The 22,006-nt window shown below is 35.7% G+C and overlaps 1 protein-coding gene across 3 annotated transcripts in view; it reads left to right on the top strand.

Annotated features, from left to right (window-relative positions):
- The window catches only part of SOX6 (SRY-box transcription factor 6), a 315,755-nt gene that overhangs the window by 186,765 nt on the left and 106,984 nt on the right, over positions 1-22,006 (top strand). The window contains exons 7-9 of one of the 3 annotated variants that reach the window (XM_083348762.1): positions 7,443-7,566; positions 16,773-16,844; positions 20,181-20,260. In XM_083348762.1, coding sequence (XP_083204888.1) covers positions 7,443-7,566; positions 16,773-16,844; positions 20,181-20,260 — 276 coding nt within the window. The remainder of the gene's footprint in view (positions 1-7,442; positions 7,567-16,772; positions 16,845-20,180; positions 20,261-22,006) is intronic. The other 2 variants (XM_083348763.1, XM_083348764.1) reach the window with 2 other exon arrangements.

Genomic DNA, 22,006 nt, shown 5'->3' with positions numbered 1-22,006 from the left:
ATAGACAAGTTGTCACTTCTATAGTCATAAACTATTTGGATCTGATTAAAAAGTAGAACTCTTATAGCTCTCTTGTTCCCCCCCCCCCAGAAGTTGTAGTAAGTGAAATTTGCTGTTATCCTTTAACCAAACAAATACGCGCATGGGGATAAAGATATGCTGAGTTTATGTAGATTTTATAACACGAATATGAATGAAATGACCACTAATAGACCCATATGGAGTAATAAATACACATGAAATTTCCTTAGTTGCACTTTAAAGTGATTTTAACATACTACTAGACCTTAACAATAATATTTAATTGACAAGATTATGCATTTGTATGGACTGAGAAGGTGTTAGATCTCTAATTCCAAATGAACCATAAATTCACTTTTGCATAACATGTTTTATTAATTTTATTTTATAGCTGAGCATTCTCCTTTCCTTCTATGACTGTTTCTTGAAAGCAGACTTTTAATTAATCATGTTCTATTCTTGTGATTCCAGGTGCTGTATAATTCAATATATAGATACAAATAACTTACAAAACAAGCAAAATATTAAATTTACACATTTAATAAATAAATATGAAGGTGCTCACTGTTTTCACATTTATTATAAATTTATTGCGAATCACTATTCATAGTGAACACTATCATTATATTAATTTTTATATATCCTTTTCAAATTATAGTTGGAATGATTCTCAAGAAGAGCAAACATTAAGAAAAGACTACCTAATTGGGTTGCAGAATGGAACTAATTTATTGTTAAATAATCGCATAGCTTTTCCTACAATTATAAAATATGTTTTTAACAATCATTTTTGATACATGCATAATTTATTATGGATGTTTTGATTGTATTTATATAGAATGTTTTCCGTGTATATATAACTTGTTCACTGCCTTGTTTCAAACAAATGAAATAGGTTAGTAGAAGAAAAAATATTAATTTAGGGAAAATAAATTATTTCTTTTATTGAATATTGCCAATATGTTATTTCTAAACAAAGTATTCACAATTATTCATATTACTAAAATAAACTTACAAAAATTCTTAATAAGCTTCCTTTTTACAAGAGAGTACACAGAATACAATAGAATATAGATAGGATATAAAATAAGATTACTGTATACTGTATACTGTTTGCATATATGAATATATTTAAAATATATATAGTAGTAAAATCAAAGCATTTTGATGTAGTAATTAAGACATCAAGCTATAAAAATATGAGTGTCTAAAATACGCATACAAAACTCTAAAATATATTGTATATTTGTAACTTTTTTTTCATTCAATCCTATCCAGTTCTGGGACAAGTCCCAGTTTTCTTGGCAAGATTTTCAGAAGTAGCTTGCCATTGCTTCCCTCCTGAAGCTGAGAGAGAATGATTGGCCAAGGTCACCCGTCTGGCTTTGTCCCTAAGGCAGGACTAGAATTCATGGTTTCCGAGTTTATAGCCTAATGCCTTAACCACTACACCAAACTGATTGGGTACATATTACTAACTTATTAGGTACTTAAATCTCAAAGTGTCTTACCATGCCATGAATATGAAATTATGTATGAAATTAGGTCATTAAAGTAGGATGGATAACATTTACGTCTTGTCAGGTGGACAACCAGACTTTGACGAAGATAAAATTATACAAATCCTATTTCTCTGCTTTGTAATAACAGCATGCTGCTTCTGTCAGCAATGCAAACCACTCAACATTACAAGGCAATAACATGGAAAGAGTTCCTGTTTATTTGATGGCAAATATGGTAAACAGAAGGGACGTGGTGGCTCACTGGGTTAGGATGCTGAGCTTGTCGATCAGAAGGTCGGCAGTTTGGCGGGTCGAATCCCGAGTGCCGCGTAACAGAGTGAGCGCCTGTTACTCGTCCCAGCTTCTGCCAACCTAGCAGTTCGAAAGCACGTAAAAATGCAAGTAGAAAAATAGGGACCACTCCGGTGGGAAGGTAACAGCATTCCGTGCGCCTTTGGCGTCTAGTCATGCCGGCCACATGACCACGGAGACGTCCTCGGACAAGCGCTGGCTCTTCGGCTTTGAAACGGAGATGAGCACCGGCCCCTAGAGTCGGAAACGACTAGCACACATGTGCGGGGGAACCTTTACCTTTACCTTTATGGTAAACAGGCTACAGTTTGTCTAGTCTAATAAGAATTGAAACCATTCTATCTTTCTGTCTTCCTCTTCCCTCCTGTATTTTACCACTGCCTGAATTTGCTAAAAGCTAAATGGAAAAAATTTCCCAGTTCCTAATGATGATATGATATTTGCATTGCAAACTACAGTAGTGGCCAAAATAAATTTGTAGTAAGGCAGTCAGTAAAGAGAAAAAAAATAAAGCAATGTGACAAGTGCAGTAGTAAATCTGTTCCAAGTCTCATCACTGAATTGAGATCCTATTCAAAGTTCAGAAAGGGGAAAATTAATACTATTGTTCTTATATACAGGTGAAACTCGAAGAATTAGAATATCATGCAAAAGTTTATTTATTTCAGTAATGCAACTTAAAAGGGGAAACTAATATATGAGATAGACTCATTACATGCAAAGCAAGATTTGTAGTGATTTGTCATAATTGTGATGATTATGGCTTACAGCTCATGAAAACCCCAAATCCACAATCTCAGAAAATTAGAATATTGTGAAAAGGTGCAATATTCTAGGCTCAAAGTGTCCCACTCTAATCAGCTAATTAAGCCATAACACCTGCAAAGGGCTCCTGAGCCTTTAAATGGTCTCTCAGTCTGGTTCAGTAGGAATCACAATCATGGGGAAGACTGCTGACCTGACAGTTGTGCAGAAAACCATCATTGACACCTTCCATAAGGAGGGAAAGCCTCAAAAGGTAATTGCAAAAGAAGTTGGATGTTCCCAAAGTGCTGTATCAAAGCACATTAATAGAAAGTTATGTGGAAGGGAAAAGTGTGGAAGAAAAAGGCGCACAAGCAGCAGCCTGGAGAGGATTGTCAGGAAAAGGCCATTCAAAAGTATTGGGGACTTTCACAAGGAGTGGACTGAGGCTGGAGTCAGTGCATCAAGAGCCACCACACACAGACGGATCCTGGACATGGGCTTCAAATGTCGTATTCCTCTTGTCAAGCCGCTCCTGAACAACAAACAACGTCAGAAGCGTCTTACCTGGGCTAAAGAAAAACAGACCTGGTCTGTTGCTCAGTGGTCCAAAGTCCTCTTTTCTGATGAGAGCAACTTTTGCATCTCATTTGGAAACCAAGGACCCAGAGTCTGGAGGAAGAATGGAGAGGCACACACTGCAAGATGCTTGAAGTCCAGTGTGAAGTTTCCAGAGTCTGTGTTGATTTGGGGAGCCATGTCATCTGCTGGTGTTGGTCCACTGTGCTTCATTAAGTCCAGGGTCAACGCAGCCGTCTACCAGGAGATTTTGGAGCACTTCATGCTTCCTTCCACAGACGAGCTTTATGGGGATGCTGACTTCATTTTCCAGCAGGACCTGGCACCTGCCCACACTGCCAAAAGCACCAAAACCTGGTTCAATGACCGTGGGATTATTGTGCTTGATTGGCCAGCAAACTCGCCTGACCTTAACCCCATAGAGAATCTATGGGGCATTGCCAAGAGAAAGATGAGAGACATGAGACCGAACAATGCAGAAGAGCTGAAGGCCGCTATTGAAGCATCCTGGTCTTCCATAACATCTCAGCACTGCCACAGCTGATAGCTTCCATGCCACGCCGCATTGAGGCAGTAATTGCTGCAAAAGGGGCCCAAACCAAGTACTGAGTACATATGCATGCTTCTACTTTTCAGAGGTCCAATATTGTTCTATGTACACTCCTTGTTTTATTGATTGCATGTAATATTCTAATTTTCTGAGATTGTGGATTTGGGGTTTTCATGAGCTGTACGCCATAATCATCACAATTATGACAAATCACGGCTTGAACTATCTTGCTTTGCATGTAATGAGTCTATTTCATATATTAGTTTCCCCTTTTAAGTTGCATTACTGAAATAAATGAACTTTTGCGCGATATTCTAATTTTTCGAGTTTCACCTGTACTCTTTGTTTCTGTTTTTCTCTGTGTGTCTGTGTCTCTGTGTATACTATATGCTATATACATATTAAATGATTATTATTGTTATTAATATATTTAGAATATTGTTCATAATAATCAATTTCAAAGCATTGGCTAGCTTAATTAATCTATTGTTTCTAATCTAATTGCAATAATATTTCTAGCCTGCACAAAGATGAACAATCCGCTAATTCCTTAGGAGGCTTGAAAAGCATTACATCACAAATGCTGTTCATACCTAAATTCTTAATAGGATGATGACCCTAATGTTCTTTCATGCAAAATTGTTTTATATTAAATTAGATTGATAGGTAGATAGTAAGAATATAGGGAGAGAGAGAAAGAATTAGAATAGTCATCTAATCATAACCCATGACTTTAGAACTAAATCATTAATTAGGAATGAAATTAAGAACTTAAGACCAGGCTAGCATTTGACTATCAAACATGAAAAACCTGTGATTATTTCATTTGTATTTTCAGTGTAAATCCGGAAAGTCTTCAACAGCTGTCTTTATTTATATTTCACGCAGAATAAATTTGGCTTTCATAGTTTTGCTCCTGGAATTCACTGGCAGTGAAGTTTTCTGTATATATTTCTAATCCTATAAGGAAAAAAATAGTTAAATCTTCATGAAAGAGGAAATGAGTCCCCTTGAGTGTCACTGTGTTTGTACATTAGCACACTGCAAGGTCTTTGCCAAGTTGCTCTCTGACTGACTGCTGCAGATGCTCTTTCTTAAGTATTCAGAGTCAGATCTTTAGTGCAAGTCTTCAGGGACAAACAATAGCACCTGTTCCTCACAAGATATCAGGCCAGTTAGTCCATTCATGTATCTTTAATGAAGCTCCAGGGCAGATGGCAAAAATAAAAAGGCAACAGCATCAAGTTAGCAGAGGAGACAAAAAGAAAAAGGTGTTGGTGCAAAAATGTATGGCTTTTGTGAAGGAAAGAGACTCTTTGGCATCTGCTTTTACATTGGTTTTTCAGAAACATTCAATGAACAGGGAAGCAATTAAATGTCCTAGGAATGTGTATGGTATGATTTCTTGGATCAACTTTTACTACCTCTGCAAAGCCTGCTTGAAGTCTGTTCAGAAAGACTGCCATATTCCTGGTTTGGATCTCCATCTCTGAGAGTTTGTTTGTTTTGAAGCTAGGGTGGTTCCTTTGATTCTTGACTCGGCATCTCTAGTGTTTTGGTTGGGCAATGGATTTTTGGTGCCTATTACCTATTTTATCTCTGTGATTTACTGTATTTGTTTTACCTTGATTCATTTCATACAAATGTATATCATTTTATGTAAGCTCTCCTTACTGAGGTTTTATGATATGACTCTGTTTTGAAAGATGACATTTCTCAATAAATTACTTGTGTTGTCTCACATTAACTTTGTTGTTGTTCTTGTGATTCTCCTTCTTGCCTCTCTCTTATTTTAGGGGTTCTTCCTCCCACATTGTGGGAGAAGCATTCAGAGATCATACAGTAAAATTTGTTCAGTAAACCTGACCACCAGATGATGTATCACATTGGCAAGAGAGGAGAACCAATTCCTGTTGCCCAAAGGATTATGGTATCATAGTTTTGGAAGGCAGAGCAGGAATAAGTAGCATAATGCCCAAGGATACCTCTGCTCTGCTTCTTGCTCTACTTTATTTTTCAGATTTTATTAAGTTGGTAACTCCAAAGCTAAACGCCAACCAATAAACTCATCTTAATTTTCAAGAAAAGCATTTTGGCACACTCTCTGAGAAGATGGATTTGAATAGTAGATTCATACTTTTATTTCTTATTAACTTTCAGAAATGTACAATGCATTTGCGTGTCTACTTTTTCATCCTTCTCAAATTTGTGGCTCTTTTGCTTCTTTCCTGTTATTCAAGAAAAGACTCTGTGGATATTTTATTTTATTTTATTGTGTTAGTGCATCTGCCATCCTGTGTTGCAAGAGTAGCAGCCTACATCCAATTGTTTCAACACCATGCTGAAAGTACTCAGGGTGATTATAAAAAAATGCTGCATCACATTCTTACAAGAAGCTATAGTTTTCCCAGTACAACTGAACACTGAAACTATATTTGATTCTTAGTTATTCAGACACCCAGGATGAATGTATAAAGCTAGTAGTATTATTGAATGTTGGTACTGGGCACAGGAGGATCAACTTCAATTTAACCATATTACAAGTGCTGCTGAAGTGGAGAAGCAGGCTTACCTCAGCTAAAATAAAAGAAATGACTGCTCAAAGCTACTTTCTGTCACGCCCCATTGCTATGGTAGTAATTGCACAAAGACTTTTTTATTATAAGTTGATTTTCCTGAGAAATGGATTCTGAAAAATACTGTAAAGTGTTTATATTTTTCTTGACCTTTATTAACCTACATCTTAGGGCTTTTCCCCAGAGAAGAGTTGTTGGTAAATTAACTCTCTTAGAAGTATACACACAGTAGCCTTTCTGGTCTGCATCAGGGAGTGGGAGAGGAACATGGATATGACAAGAAAATCTGACAGTATTTAAACAGTGTCATAGGTCAGCATATGGATTTTTTACCAGGGTTATTTTATTTTTTGGAATTAAAAAAAATGCTTGAAGTTCATTTTGATTTTTTAATGAAGTTTGTTGCCATTCACTTGGAACAAGGCAAGGTAGTATAAATCTTTTTCTGGTTATAAAATAATTTTTATACTTCCTATTTTAATCCATAAGGATCCTTTTGGGTTGAGGTTACTGATACTTTTAATTAAAATCATTATATTATTTCTGAATATGATTTCCCACTTTTCTCAGTATTCCCCCCCCCAAATACACACACTTAAAAAAATACTTCCAGTTCTTTTATGATAAACAATGAATTAAGGATTTCAGGGACTAAAGCTGAACTTTGGAAAGGAATATTTGCATCTAATTTTGCTAGCTCATTGTCAAACGCTTGGTCTAACAAACCCAAAATAAAAATGTTTTTGCAGGGTGTTTTTACTTGAATGTTTAATTGTTCCTTTTCATTTTGTCAATGAAGGTCAATTTTTTTTAAAAATAGTGGAACATATTTGAAAATACACTGTTATCATCAGATACTGTGCTAGTAATTACATCCATAAAATGGCTTACATGTTACAATGAGGTACATATGACAAATAATACTTTTTTAATTGCAAGGCAAGTGGTTTTAATTTTAAATCATGGGTATTTTCCAAAGAAAGGAAGTGAAAGGATGGTGAATATACAACATTGGATCCCTTGGATTCTAGTGGTATATCTCTTGTGAAATTATGATGACGAAAAGGTTCAGTGTGACTATGTGAACTATTGCTGATAATGAGAGATTTGTTAAGACCAATTGGCGCAATTTCTGATCAGATACTCTTTTCTGTTTAGCAGGTTCAGGGTCACATGCCTCCTCTCATGATCCCAATTTTTCCACATGACCAGCGGACATTGGCAGCGGCTGCAGCAGCCCAGCAAGGATTCCTTTTCCCCCCAGGAATAACTTATAAACCCGGTAAGTTGCTGAGTATATACAGCTGTTTATATATCTTGGCTTTCTGCAAAGGGGTCAAAACGTGGTTGTGCATTCTTACATGGGGGGCAATAGAGGCCCACACAACTGTAGATATGACTGGCCCCATGGGAAGCCCTCCCACCTGTATTAACAACTGCTAACCCTCTCCCCCAAATCTTGGAATTTTTCACCTTTTGAAAATTTATAATGTTATTTTTATAATTTTTTTAAAAAAATAATCTTAAATTTTTGATTTTTAATTTTATTGATTATACATTCTGCACTGTCCAGAGACCCTTTCTGAGGGACGTAGTGGTATGTATAAATGAATGAATAAATGAACAGTTAACCAGTGGAACAACCTGCCTCCAGAAGCGGTGAATGCTCCAACACTGGAAGTTTTTAAGAAGAGACTGGACAGCCATTTGTCTGAAATGGTATAGGGTTTCCTGTCTGAGCAGTGGGTTGGACTAGATGACCTCCAAGGTCCCTTCCAACTTAATTATTATTATTATTATTATTATTATTATTATTATTATTATTATTAGAAAGGAAAGAAAGAAAGAAAAAGAAGTTAAAATAAAAACAATGATGTAGATGAGGGGATATAAGATATGATTCTATGATTAATTTCCCTTGTGTTGTGTTTATACACACAAAAGGATATCACGGAGGTAGGGAACGTGCAGTTTTATAGAATGTTTTTGCAAGTCCAGATCTTCTTTTAACTAGAGACATGAGGTAATTGACTGTGCACAACCATATTTCTTTTATTTCTATATACCACCACAGTCTAATTTCTTTTGAATTTATTTAGCCATTTCCATGCCAATTTGCACATGAAGAGTAACCCGCTTCTTATAGGAAAATTACATATATCTCTCCCTTTTTTTTCCAGCCCTTTCTCATCAGCATGTACACATTTTACTCTTTTGTGCAAGCCTTCTTTATAATTAGAGATAAAAAGTGAAGGCAGGTATGATTTAATTTGTTTATTTCAACTGGGTAGCATTTTATACGATTTTCATCTAAATAACAGAGGTTCAGCAGTTCAGTTGCAATCATCAATTCAAGCTTGTAACAGGTCACGGAACTTCACAGTGAGAAATGCTTAGAGATGATTTAGCAAATGGTATGATTTCTTTCTTTATTCCTTTGAGTTTACCAGGCTTCTGGGGAATTCAATTAGGGATATAATGGTTTGAAGCTATTTTCAGAGTCTCCCTGTAAACAGGCTTTAAATGTTTAAAATCATGTTACTGGAGAAATTCAGAGTTAGAAGATTTAAGTAAATAAAAGCCAACCTTTTCTGCATGTGTATATTCCTTGCAGATCTTAGGCCAGAAATATCATATTTATTTTTCTCATTAATCTGTCCCCTCTCAATTGAATATTTTTTAAAAAATCAACTATAGCATTTCCTTTAGACATTAAATTATTTCTACTTGTTTCATTCTGCTCTGCTTTGTTGATTTTATAAAAACAGAGAAATGGAAAATGGATTCTTATATATGAGAAATGGTAAATGTCTTATTTGGAAGCCTAGTTGGGATCTAATATTCTGTTTAGCTGCTTGTCCACTTTGCATTTTGGGATATAGAGTTTATCTAAATCTTCTCCAGTCAATCTACGACATGAATTTTTTCTCATAGACTGGGAAAGTATTGCAAACAGAGTAGTGTTGTCAATGGCATGTATTTCCAGGTTATTGATTTAAAAAATACACCCCTTCTCTGCTGTCAGGTGGAATTTTTTTGCGTGTTTAATGTGCTACCTCAGATATGTGGTCCAAATCCAAATGTTGAACCTTTTTGCATGGTTGTTACAGTATGCTAACTGCAGGTTTCTATGGTCTTGTTCCAAAAAATGACTTTATGATTTCACATTATTTGAAGCAGATATTTCACAATAAAACTGACAACTTCATAGATTTGACACAGATTTACAGCCAAGGAAGGATACTGCTAAAATCCTGCATAAGCCACACAAAAAAGTAAGAAAAATACCACCCCCACCCCACTGCAAAGTTTGCTGCTCCCACCTTCTTTGCATCAATCATTGTTGTTTCAGGGAGGGTCTGCTCAGGGTTCCGCCGGTAAGAGATTGCCGGCGGTTGACACCCAGGGATAGGGCCTTCTCAGTGGGAGCGCCTGCCCTCTGGAACCAGCTGCCGGTGTAGCTGAGGACTGCCCCCGACCTCCGATCATTCCGCCGGGGCCTGAAGACCTGGCTCTTTGAGCTCTCGGGCCCAGGCTGAGGAGAAAATTATTTTAATTGGGGTTTTTAATAGTACAGGGTTGATTTAATATTTTTTAACTTGGTTTTTAACTTTTGTATGTTTGATTTTTAACTCCCTGTAAACTGCCCTGAGTCCTCAGGGAAAGGGCGGTATATAAATGCAATAAAATAAATAAAATAAATAAATAAATCCTGTCTTTCAGAGAGATTAGTTTGTCTTTGGGCACCAAAAGGTTGCTCATGTTTAGTCTATTTTAGGGCTCTCATCAGAAATATTCAAGGATTCAAGAGCCCTTGTGGCACAGTGGCTAAGGTGCAGTATTGCAGGCAAATTCTGCCTACAGCCTGGAGCTTAATCCTGATGGTAATGGACCAGATTGTTGTGGGCAATATGCAAGTAATGCTTACATTGTAAACCACCCAGAGAGTGCTGTAAAATGTTATGGGGAAGTATGTAAGCTTGAAATACTATTGTTGTGCTATTCCCCATACCCTATTACCATACGTAAGTATCATTTTCAATTTTAAGCTTTTTCATTTTTTTTCTTTTGTAGACAAGCATTGCTTTTTTTAAAAAAAAGTGATCAGTACATATACATGTTTATGGCATGTCATACAATTAAATTATTAACATTTAAACCAATTGAACTGGGAGTTTTAAAAACTAATATGTATTTCAGGTTTTTTAAATATGTCTTTAAAAATTATTCCTGGTAATATAATACTTATTCAAATATAAAAGAGTGAATTGTCCTTTTTTATCTGATGGGAATTGGATATCCTTCCAGTTTTATAGGATACATACTTTGAGATAATAAAAATGAAACATCCACTTCTATTCTCTATTATTTTCTCAATTGTTGGTATATAATTGAAAAAAGATGAATATCCACACAATATTTTTAAAATATAGGCAAAGAAATATACTAGGAGAGAACCCTAATGTAGAACTACAAAGTACTATGCCAGTTCAAAAATAGGTTGTGAAAAGAAGTTTCTGGCAGGCAAAATTGACCATTGATTAATCTGACAGAGAAAATGCAGTTTATAGTACAAATTTTAATCTGCAAAGCTTTCTGTGACAATTGAAGCTTCATAAGTGAAAACTAATGGAGAAGATTTCTCTAAATACATCTGTAAAACAGGACACTGATATTAGGAAAATATATTTCAGAAATATGTAAATCATGGATTTAAAATTTCCAATGGAAAACTTGGATTATATAGTATTTATTCAAATATGTTATTATTTCTAAGAGCAATATATTTTAGTTCAGTTTCATTATCTGAGACATATCACTATTAGGTGCCCAGGGCACATTATTATCTTCAAGCACCATTGAAACTATCAAGAGTTTTGTTTTGACAGTGTTAAATCACAAAGGCTTGCTTTAAATTTAGACCATTGATAATGTATCTAGAAAGTGTTACAAATCAGTTAATAAAGTCAAACTATTGCAATGTTTTGGATAACTCAGTTTTATCTGTTGTTACCAAGATAATATTTGCATGTTATTTTCCCTATTTACTTGAGTCACACTACTAATCCCAGTACTTTGCTTAGTAACTAAATGCTCCAATTACAGATCAAATCAAATTTCCAGATATGCTAAGGCAACAACTCCCAATGTTCCCTTGAAGTTTGGAGTTGTAGCCCCAACCAATTTGTAAAGTAAAATATTGAAAAAGTTGATTGGTTAGTCATACAGTGCTTTGTGTCTCAAAATCTGCTATATAATTCTTTACTTAAATTTAGATATATTTGGGGTCAAATATGTCCACCCCTTCCCCTTATATGAGATAAATAAAAGGTATATTGGAATCCCAGGCTTGTATATATCAATCTTGTAAGTGAGAACAGATTTTGAAAACTTTGTAACCATATTCCCAGTATGATGCAATATAGTTTTCAATATAGCAATTGCTAATTGAAAAACCTGGCTCATAAATCAATTTGTGTATTAACAGTATATATTGTATTAAAATGTTAAATTATCGTAGAACTTAAATTACTGTTGTGTCTTTTGATACATGCCATGATATCATAATTGTAATAGAATATAGTAAATACCTCACAACAAGATAATAACTTATGGTCTGATAGATCTCCCTAATTATTTATAAATAAATTGATTATGTGCTATCAATGACTCTTAGCAACCATTTAAGTTGATTTTCTTCATGACAATCTGTCCTCAACCTGGTTCTTTAGTTCTTCTAATGGGGTGTCCATAACCCCTGTAGCTGAGTCTATGCACCTTACTCTTCTCCTCTTTCCTTCCCCCTTTCCTAGCATTCAGAAGACAGCTAAGTGTTCACATGACAAATATGGTAACACATATGCCCAAAGTGATAATTTGTGCCTTGAGTCAGAACTCTGGATTGATTTGTTTGATGATTCATTTTTGTTTTCTTGGCTGTTCATGGAGTTTTCTCCAACATCAAACCATATTCCCAGTATGATGCAATATAGTTTTCAACATAGCAATTGCTAATTGAAAAACCTGGCTCATAAATCAATTTGTGTATTAACAGTATATATTGTATTAAAATGTTAAATTATCGTAGAACTTAAATTACTGTTGTGTCTTTTGATCCATGTGCATTTGACAATTTTTCAATTTTCCTTGTGCATTTGACAATTTTCCAATTTTCACTGATAGAGAGGTTTTATTTAAATGAGATGTATAAAGTAGAGCTGCTACAAAGACAACATTTATCTGAGCAAGGCAAGCTATTGCTTATTGGATAATTTGACTCTTTTATAGCATAATAAAAGCTGTAAAGTGAACGGTATGACCTCTTTGGTCAATGCTAATCCATAACAGTTTACTCTTAATTTAGTCAAGTATAGGCATCATGTTAAGAGTATAAAATATGAGAGCAGATCTAATTGTAAGTGACTGGTATGCCAGAAGATCCCTGAATCAAATATCAGTCAGCACAGTAATCCTAAGTGGACTTAAAAAGAAAGACAGGCTATATGATCCATGTGGCTTTACTACCGACCTAGCTTTGATATATGCCATGCCATGATATCATAATTGTAATAGAATATAGTAAATACCTCACAACAAGATAATAACTTATGGTCTGATAGATCTCCCTAATTATTTATAAATAAATTGATTATGTGCTATCAATGACTCTTAGCAACCATTTAAGTTGATTTTCTTCATGACAATCTGTCCTCAACCTGGTTCTTTAGTTCTTCTAATGGGGTGTCCATAACCCCTGTAGCTGAGTGTATGCACCTTACTCTTCTTCTCTTTCCTTCCCCCTTTCCTAGCATTCAGAAGACAGCTAAGTGTTCACATGACAAATATGGTAACACATATGCCCAAAGTGATAATTTGTGCCTTGAGTCAGAACTCTGGATTGATTTGTTTAATGATTCATTTTTGTTTTCTTGGCTGTTCATGGAGTTTTCTCCAACATCAAATTTAAAATATGCTTTCTATCCAGCTTCTTCAAAGTCCAATTTTCAGTTCCATAAGGTATCACAGGGAATACCATTGCCTGCACTTGTCAACGCTGTGACAATGGATGTTCCCACTCTGACAACTAAGGGAAATGGCAACCATTTTTATTCTGCTTTCAGAGTGCTTTTTCTGCTGTTTAGGAATCAGATGTAGAAGGGGGGATGGGGGGAATGCTGAAGCTCAGCTAGCCACAATAATAATGCAACTCAAGGACACAAACTGATAATGTTTTGGTGGGCTGAGGAGCTGGAGAGGGAGCCTACGCTTCAGGCTAATTGGTTGTTGTTGTTAGTTGCGAAGTCGTGTCCGACCCATCGCGACCCCATGGACAATGTTCCTCCAGGCCTTCCTGTCCTCTACCATCCTCTGGAGTCCATTTAGGCTCACACCTATTACTTCAGTGACTCCATCCAGCCACCTCATTCTCTGTCATCCCATTCTTCTCTTGCCCTCAACTGTGCCCTCAAGGCTAATTGGAGAATGTGATTTATGACTGCTTCCAGGGGGTGGGAATTGCAACTTGCTAAGCACATTGATTTGTACTTTAGATTGTAAGCCGCCCTGAGTCTTCGGAGAAGGGCGGGATATAAATGGGATTAAAAAACAAACAAACTTGTTACTTTGTATCTGGGGGAAAGGAATTTAGTTTTGGTTCACCTATGTAGTGCCGATACTTTGTTTCCTGAATAAAATGTTCTTTAAGGAAGAATTCTTGCCTTGAAGTTCTTTAATGGGATTCATCTATCAGAACCATGACAGCACTGTTTTGATCTTTGTAGATATAGACACATCACTGTATCTGATCTTTTCCAAGGTCTTCATCACTGCTCTACTGATTGCTAATCTTTTGGTATATTTCTTGATTGTTTATTCCTTTACTATTGATGGTTGATCCTAAAAAGCAGAATCTTTTTACTGCAATTCCCAATTAGAACAGTCAAGATTATTTTTAGGGGCTATTTAAATCTTTCTAACAGTTTTTGTCATTTGTAATATGGAGAGAGTATTATTGATGTATCTTACACAGTTGTCAACTATTTCTTTAAAGACTTCTTTCCAATATGATCATCTATAAACTTTAAGCATCTTTGTAAATCTCAAAAACTCTGGGAGGATGATTTGGAATTTGAATCCAATGGGTATTTGTGACAAAGGATTCCTTTTAAACCTATTTCAATAATTCATCAAGAATTGATTCTGATGATAATCCATAGGCAATACTCTACTAAAATTACATTACATAAATTGTAACCTTATTAAATTATATTTATTGAGCTAAAAGCAAATTATTTCATGCTACCACATCTGATAATAATGTCCAATTAATCTTTTAGCTAGAAGTTTTTGTTAGATCCTACAAGTAAATCCTCAATTTACAGCTATTCATTTAGCAATTATTCAAAGTTACAACAGCATGGAAAAATGTGAATTACAACCAGCCCTTGCACTATCAACCATCACAATATATCCACAATCATATGCTCAAAATCTGGCCACATGGCAACCGGCATGTATTTACGATGAATGCTGCATCCTGAGGTAATGTGTGTTGACAATTTGCAACCTTCCCAGCCAGCTTCCCATAAGCAAACTCAATGGAGGAAGCTGCACTTGCTTATTGATCTCACAATTCACTTAACAATTACAACAGTTACATGATTGCTTAACAACCAGGGCAGAAAAAGTAATAAAACTGGGCATGACGTACTTAGTAATGGAAATTCTGGTCCCAATTGTGGATGTAAATTGAGGACTACCTATAATAACAAAAAGCTGTAAAAAGGATTTAAGAGTTCTTTATAGTCTAAGATCACAGTCTGGGTCAGATTTGTAAACTTGTGTTGCTTTATGTGGGACTTTGGATTTGAACAGACTGAATTTGATATCATGATTACAAACTACTGTGTTTTCTGAAAATTAAGACCCGGTCTTATATTTTGTTTGACTCCAAAAGAGGCACCAGGTCTTATTTTCAGGGGGGTGTCTTTTCCATGGTTTCACCCTACAGTGGCAGCACTGACAGCCCTGCCTAGCTGGCCCACTTCTTATGCAGCTGAAGGAAATGCCTCTACAGCTGAGAATGGAGCTCCGGATTCACGTGCGTAGTGCCCGTGGCCTGCATTTTGCTGTCAGAGGTCTTCCAGAAAGGCCTCTGCAGCTGAGAACTGAGCTACGGATTAAATCCATAGCTCAGTTCTTGGCTGCAGAGGCCTTTCTGGAAGGCCTCTGATGGTGAAATGTAGGCTATCAGGCTCCGCAGAAGAAGTGGGCTGGTGGGGTAAGGCAGGTGTTACAGGCCTGCTGCAATGGTAAGCGAGTGTGGGGCACATGGGGCAGTTCCACCCCTTCAACCCCCCACCCCTGCCCTAGCTTGATTTTTAGGCTTGTGCCTCACCCCAAAACTAGGGCTTATTTTTGAGGTAGGTCTTATATTAGGCCCACCCCCAAAATCAAGCTAGGGCTTATTTTCAGGGTAGGTCTTACTTTCAGGGGAAACTGGTACTTATAAGGGCCACAGATTGGCTTTATTAGCCCAGGACTTTCTTTGCAGTAATATAGCTTCATTTCCTTAGAAAATATCTAACAATCAAGATTCAGTTGAGATTCATTATTTTATGATAATCTGTAGATCAGTGTTTCTCAACCTTAGCCATTTTAAGATATGTGGACTTCCTTCCAGAATTCCCCAGGCACCCTATGCTGGAGTATTCTGGGAGTTGAAGTTCACACATCTTAAAATGGCTAAGGTTGAGAAACTTGGCTATAGATCAGGGATGTCAAACTGCCGGCCCGCGGGCCAGTTGCATCATGCAGAGGCCACGCCCACCCAAGCTCTGGCAATGCAAAAAAAGTCACGATACGTCGCGTGACACGGCAAGTTTGACCCCCCTGCTATAGATGATACAGTGGCAACTATGGAAGTAGGTATCTTCTGAAATGTGTACTTGAATGTTTTGAACTGCATACTGGAATTAAAAAAAGAAACACTGCTTGTTTGGTATTCAGATGAAAGGACTGAAAGCATTTGCTGCCTCTGTCTTTTTAATAAGTATTGTGTATACTGACAAGTGAAACAGAAGTTGATGCATCATTTTGGATCTTAGAGTTACTAATGGTATAAAAATAATAAAGGAGCCAATATATAATCAACAGATAAGCTTAGAAGACTATTTTGCAAAATAAAGAATGAAGGGTGGGAGGTTTTTTTGTTTCCATTCAACCATTCTCCCACTAATCAAAGCTAGCATGTATCTATACCTACAATGAACTTGTTCTGACTTGTTTTGTCTGCCTTTATAAAATTAAGGAAGAATAGATCCTCACCCAAGTATTCCAAATCTAAAAACATTTTTTTTAAAAAATGCTACAACATGTTGAGCGATGGATTGTTAAAAAAGCTACTAAGAAACAGGGTGATCAATTATTTTTGTCAGGAAAAAAATGCATCTTCTATTTTTTTAACTTTTTCCTCTCCTTTGCTGTTAGCCCCTTCCTTGCCTTCCTCCAAAGAACATGTACCTGCTTCAGTTTTACTCTTGTCATCAAAACATTCCATTGGTGTGAAGTGTCCTCCTTTGTTCTCCAGATAATGCTATTATATAATGCAGTAGGATTATATGAACCATGCACCGCTCATATTAGAATGCTCAGAAAGTTAGCTTAAAATGTTGGGGAGGTGTAGAAGACACACAGAGTAATGAAATTAAGCTGCCATCGTCATAAGGCAAAACTATAACAGGTGAGCCAAATAACACCACCAGCTATGGCAGAGACCCTAATAACACACACTCTCACACAAACACACTCCAACTTCTTCAAACCTTGGAAGCATGACAGCTGTGAAAAAAGAGTGCCAACAGGGAGAAGATATATACATGCACACACACATGCAAGACAGGAAATGCTTTAGTATGTATTAATACAAATAAAGCAAGAGATATTGAACTTAGAAAGAGAGAGAGAGAGACACACACACACAGAGTAGAGAGGATTGTAAAGAAAGGGAATGAATTATTCATTATATTTAAAGAAAGACTGCCTTGGAAATGTTTGGTAATGCACTCCCTGTGTAGATTTAAATGCTTATTGTTTTCATGTTTAAAGCAACAGAAATTTAATTCAACATTTTCATGACAGTTTCTTTTTAAAAAATGCTTATTGCCAAAGAAACATTGTTTAACTTTTGATGAGGATGCTTTATATTCAGAAAATATTGTTTAGTTTTCAAAGAAGATAAGCAGAATGATCTGACCATAAAAAGACAAAGGTTTTATAGCATGAAGAAACAATTTGGTTTAGTTTAGGTTTTTTTTAAACCTACTGCAGACAAAATTCAACCTCATAGAAAAGGGGGAATAAGATTAGATTTTATGAATGTTATAAACTCCATAGGACACCAGCACTATGTAGGTTAGGAAAGCCATTGTAGCAACACGCTCTGTATGCAATCAGAAGCCAATTGTTAGTGGACTGTGTACAAGCACATACTGTGCTCAATGATCTGATGAGGTATTATGGATATGATGCAGAGAGACCTTGTGGATTAGAACTTCACCATTTGTTAAAAAAGTGAAAGCAACTTAACATTTACACTGAGCTTGTCTGAAAAGTGACTGCTCTTTGTATAGTAAGCTGAAGAGAGAGTATTTTCTTTACTGTTTTATTGCTTTGGGGAATTTATGGTATAGTTGAAAATTGAGCTGGGGTTGAGAACTTGATGTAAGTGCATGGGGGAATTTGCCATTCCTAAATTGCATTATCTTAAATCTTCTACACCACACCTATGTTATTAATTCTGTGTGTAATGTGAAAAAAGTTTATGCAAAACAAGTATATTATTATAAAACTTTTAAAAATGGAAGAGGAATAGCTTATTAAAATATAGCCTGGAGATTGTTTATAACACTGACTTTAAATGAGAAAGTATTGTTGAAGCATAGTTATTGTGCAATATATCAATCCATTTATTTATACACACACACATTTCATGTTCCATATATATTTGTGTGTGTGTGTGTGTGTGTGTATATATATATATATATATATATATATATATATATATATATATATATATATATATATATATATATATATATATATATATATATATATCAAAAAATAAAGGGAACACAAGATAAGACATCCTACTATTAAATACAGTACATTGTGTTGTTTAAGTGTTCTCTTTATTTTTTTGAGCAGTACACACACACACACACACACAAACACACACACACACACACACACATTATATATATATATATATATATATATATATATATATATATATATATATATATATATATATATATATATATATATATATATATATACTCCCCACCTCTCTTTCCACTACCAGCTTTAGTGAAGTGATGCAGGTTGTAGTTAAGACGTGAAAGTATATTAAGTAATCCTATTCACACAGGCTACAGATTTCTATATTAGACATTACTTATTTTAGGAGCAACTCTATCATAATACTTTGAAATTACAGTGCTATTGAACACTAAAATACTTGGAGATAAATAATCCCTATCTAACATACAAATGGAATGGGACAATCAATATATCAGTATTACAGTTGATAACAGAAGGTTTTAAAATATGGAACAACAGAGGATATTAATATGAACAAATCTGACAGTCCAGTTCCAGCATCTACATTAATAGGATTAAGAGTTTCACTGGCCTGCAGCTATATTCTTTAGTTGGTGGGAGGGCAGGATAGGTGATCCCCTCTCGGCTTGGCCCCAAACAATACCCTTTTGTCTAGAGGACAGCCAAGGCAGAACCAGCAATTTGGCCTGCTGAAAAACGATGTTTTGTGTATTGAGAGCGACCTGCTTCTTCCAGGTCCAAGATAAGAGGGTTTAGCTTGTGGAAGTAGAGTAACTCATAGGAAATCAGAGGTAAGAAGTGAAAAAAATTAACATGGGAGGCCTGTTTGAGAGAAATTTTGCTCACATCAGGTTAGTCCTAAAATTTTAACCAAATCCATAATAGTGAGGATTCTAGAAAATGAAACCTGTTCCCTCTGACTTGATTTTCTATGGGATCACTCCCAGTTTATATGGGAGAAATGGAGATCTTTATCCTATTTACAATACAAGATTTGCTATATTGTTGAATGTATCAAGTCCAAGTTATCACTTAAATTTCAGATGTTTTGCTTTGAAGTATGAACATATTTTGACTTTCTACAGGAATGTAACAAAATAAATAACATGCCAAAAATTTCAGACATGGAGCATTAGCCTCTACTTACGTAGGAACGATAGATACTTTTAAAAATGATTTGTGTGTGTGTGTGTGTACACCCTGGCATCGTCAGACAAAATTATGCCATAATGCCCAGAACTGGGGGAAAATTACCAATCTGAGCAAATTGCCTCATGTGTACCAGGAAAGAAATAAGTTGAAAAGATCCAAATAATATTTCCTCAGAAGAATATACTGTTGTGCATAATAATTTATTGAAATCAGGTAACATCCTCTAACTGATCATTTAGTCCAAATAAGTGCAGCTAAAGAAGTTTCAAATGGAATTGATGCTCCCAAGCTGCAAGACTGGGCCTTTGTGCATTGCTTTGTGTCAAGGATCATTTGAAAAATTTCTAAACAGGCAATTATTGTTCAATGCTGCTACATGAGCTTTAATAAGTGTGAGCATGCTTAGGACTCAGCATTGCATTTTATGTTTTGCCAGTTTGCCTACTAGCGATCTGATGAGCAGAACCTCCAAGGCAGAGGTGCAAGTCTGTGCCCAACAATCCCCTTTTGTTTTTGCAGATGTTTAAGCTTAAAGCTGTGTTAGGAGCTCCGGCTCTGTTTGTACTTGCATGCTGCTATTCTCTGCTCATTGTCTAAACCTGTGTGCATTGTTCTCCTTGACAGGTGATAACTATCCTGTGCAGTTCATTCCATCAACAATGGCAGCTGCTGCTGCTTCTGGACTCAGCCCTTTACAGCTCCAGGTATGTGCCAGAATAAAAATATGTGGGCTCAAAGCCAGTACTTTAGTGGAAAACTGCTAACCAGCTGTATGCTAAGTAATGGCTTGAATGTTAAGTAATTTTTTAAGCACAGCCCCAGAAGGATTAACACCTTATGTACTAAATATGCTGCAAACAGAGCGGCATGTGTCAAGCTTGATGCTGGGAAATGCAGCCAACTTTGTGTTTTTATCAATTACTTAATAATTTCTGGCACAATCCAATCTATGCTTAAGCACTTTTAAGTCCATTGATTTGGTGGGAGAATTAAGCAGTCCTTAAAGCCTTTTCTTCAACTGAAAGGTGTTTCAAAGGTACTTAAGTTGTGCTGGGTGTGTATGTGGAGAGTGGATGGAAGAAACACGTAGCTCTTATTGGAATTTAGGTTCAAAATATTTTATTTCTCTTAAGCTTTTTCCAGATGTTGCCTTTTTAGCTTTTGCTACTCATAGTGGGTGTCTGAAAAATCTCGATTTTCCTTCTTTTGGGCTTTGTAATGACTGTTTCCTAAACTGTTCACTTGCAGCTTCTGTATTTATGGAATCTCAGTCTTTCCATGCGTTAAGTTGGTTGGATGCCAGCAGCCATCAGGAGTCTGAGTTTGGTCCCTTGCTAGGTCATTTATTTATTTTTGTCATAGGGGGAACTAAATGTTGTGTGAAAATGATTTATATTCCAATTTATTATATAGCCTTTTAATATTCCCCAAGAAAAGGCACAATAGAGTCAAATAATGAAGTAGCAGTCAAAAGCTTATAAAGTGGGTGTGTTTAGCAATCATATTAGAGGTTTACCTTTTGGATATTTAAATGTTGTAGCTAATGCCTTGTAATTGTTATCAACCAAAATTATAGTAGTGTTAGTAGTGACAAACATTATAGTTTAGTTGGAAGCAACTAGATTTATTTAATTGCCAGATTGTTTGGATTACAGAATACTTTAAAACATAATCAAAAAATCCAGCCTTAATGGTTGCAGAATTTTTTAAGGATGCTGATAAATGAAAAGAGAAATTTGCTCAATTATCATTTTTTGTGCAGAATTGGATGGAATCTAAGAAAAGAGAAGCAGCATTTGAAAGGTGTAATTTTCCAGTTTTAGAAATGATTCCAAAATCCATATTGTAAGGAAAAATATAATCAATACATATATCAGAGTAAATAATTACAAGAATATCAGGAAAAAAGGATATAGTTAAGTTTAAACATTTTTAATGTAAACATCCAAACCTACTGGAGAAAAAGTATACCTGAATTTAAGACTAGAGATAAGAGAAAGTGAGAAAAATCAGTTCCACTTATTACAAGTCAGTTCTGTTTCTGATAGGGTCATGTATGGTGGCTGTTGAATGGACTACGAGAAAGAAATGAAGATGCCACCTGATTATGTACAACAGTTCCCTAGCTGATTTGTATTAGTGATCTATCACTTTGAATTGGAAATGGTTGAAGACATCGACAAATAATCAAATGGGTATCCTGCTTATTTGTTTTAGGTTTATTTTAAAGGTCATTTTCTTGTTCAGTTCTTCCCCTACCTTCAGGAGACATTTATATCTTTTCTTTCTGAGAAAGTTCTTTAAAAGAAGGCTGAGGTTTTATAGCAGTTAAGGGGAAAAGATCATGATATGTTTTCCTGGAATTCCGTCTATAAAGGGATGGTTGTTCTCTGCTGGGTTGTCATACAATTTTGTGATTGAGAGGGATCTTTAAAAAATCACATTTTGCT

Source organism: Vipera ursinii (assembly GCF_947247035.1).
Source record: "Vipera ursinii genome assembly, chromosome: 1".
NCBI lineage: Eukaryota > Metazoa > Chordata > Lepidosauria > Squamata > Viperidae > Vipera > Vipera ursinii.
This window is presented reverse-complemented; position numbering and strand designations above follow the sequence as displayed.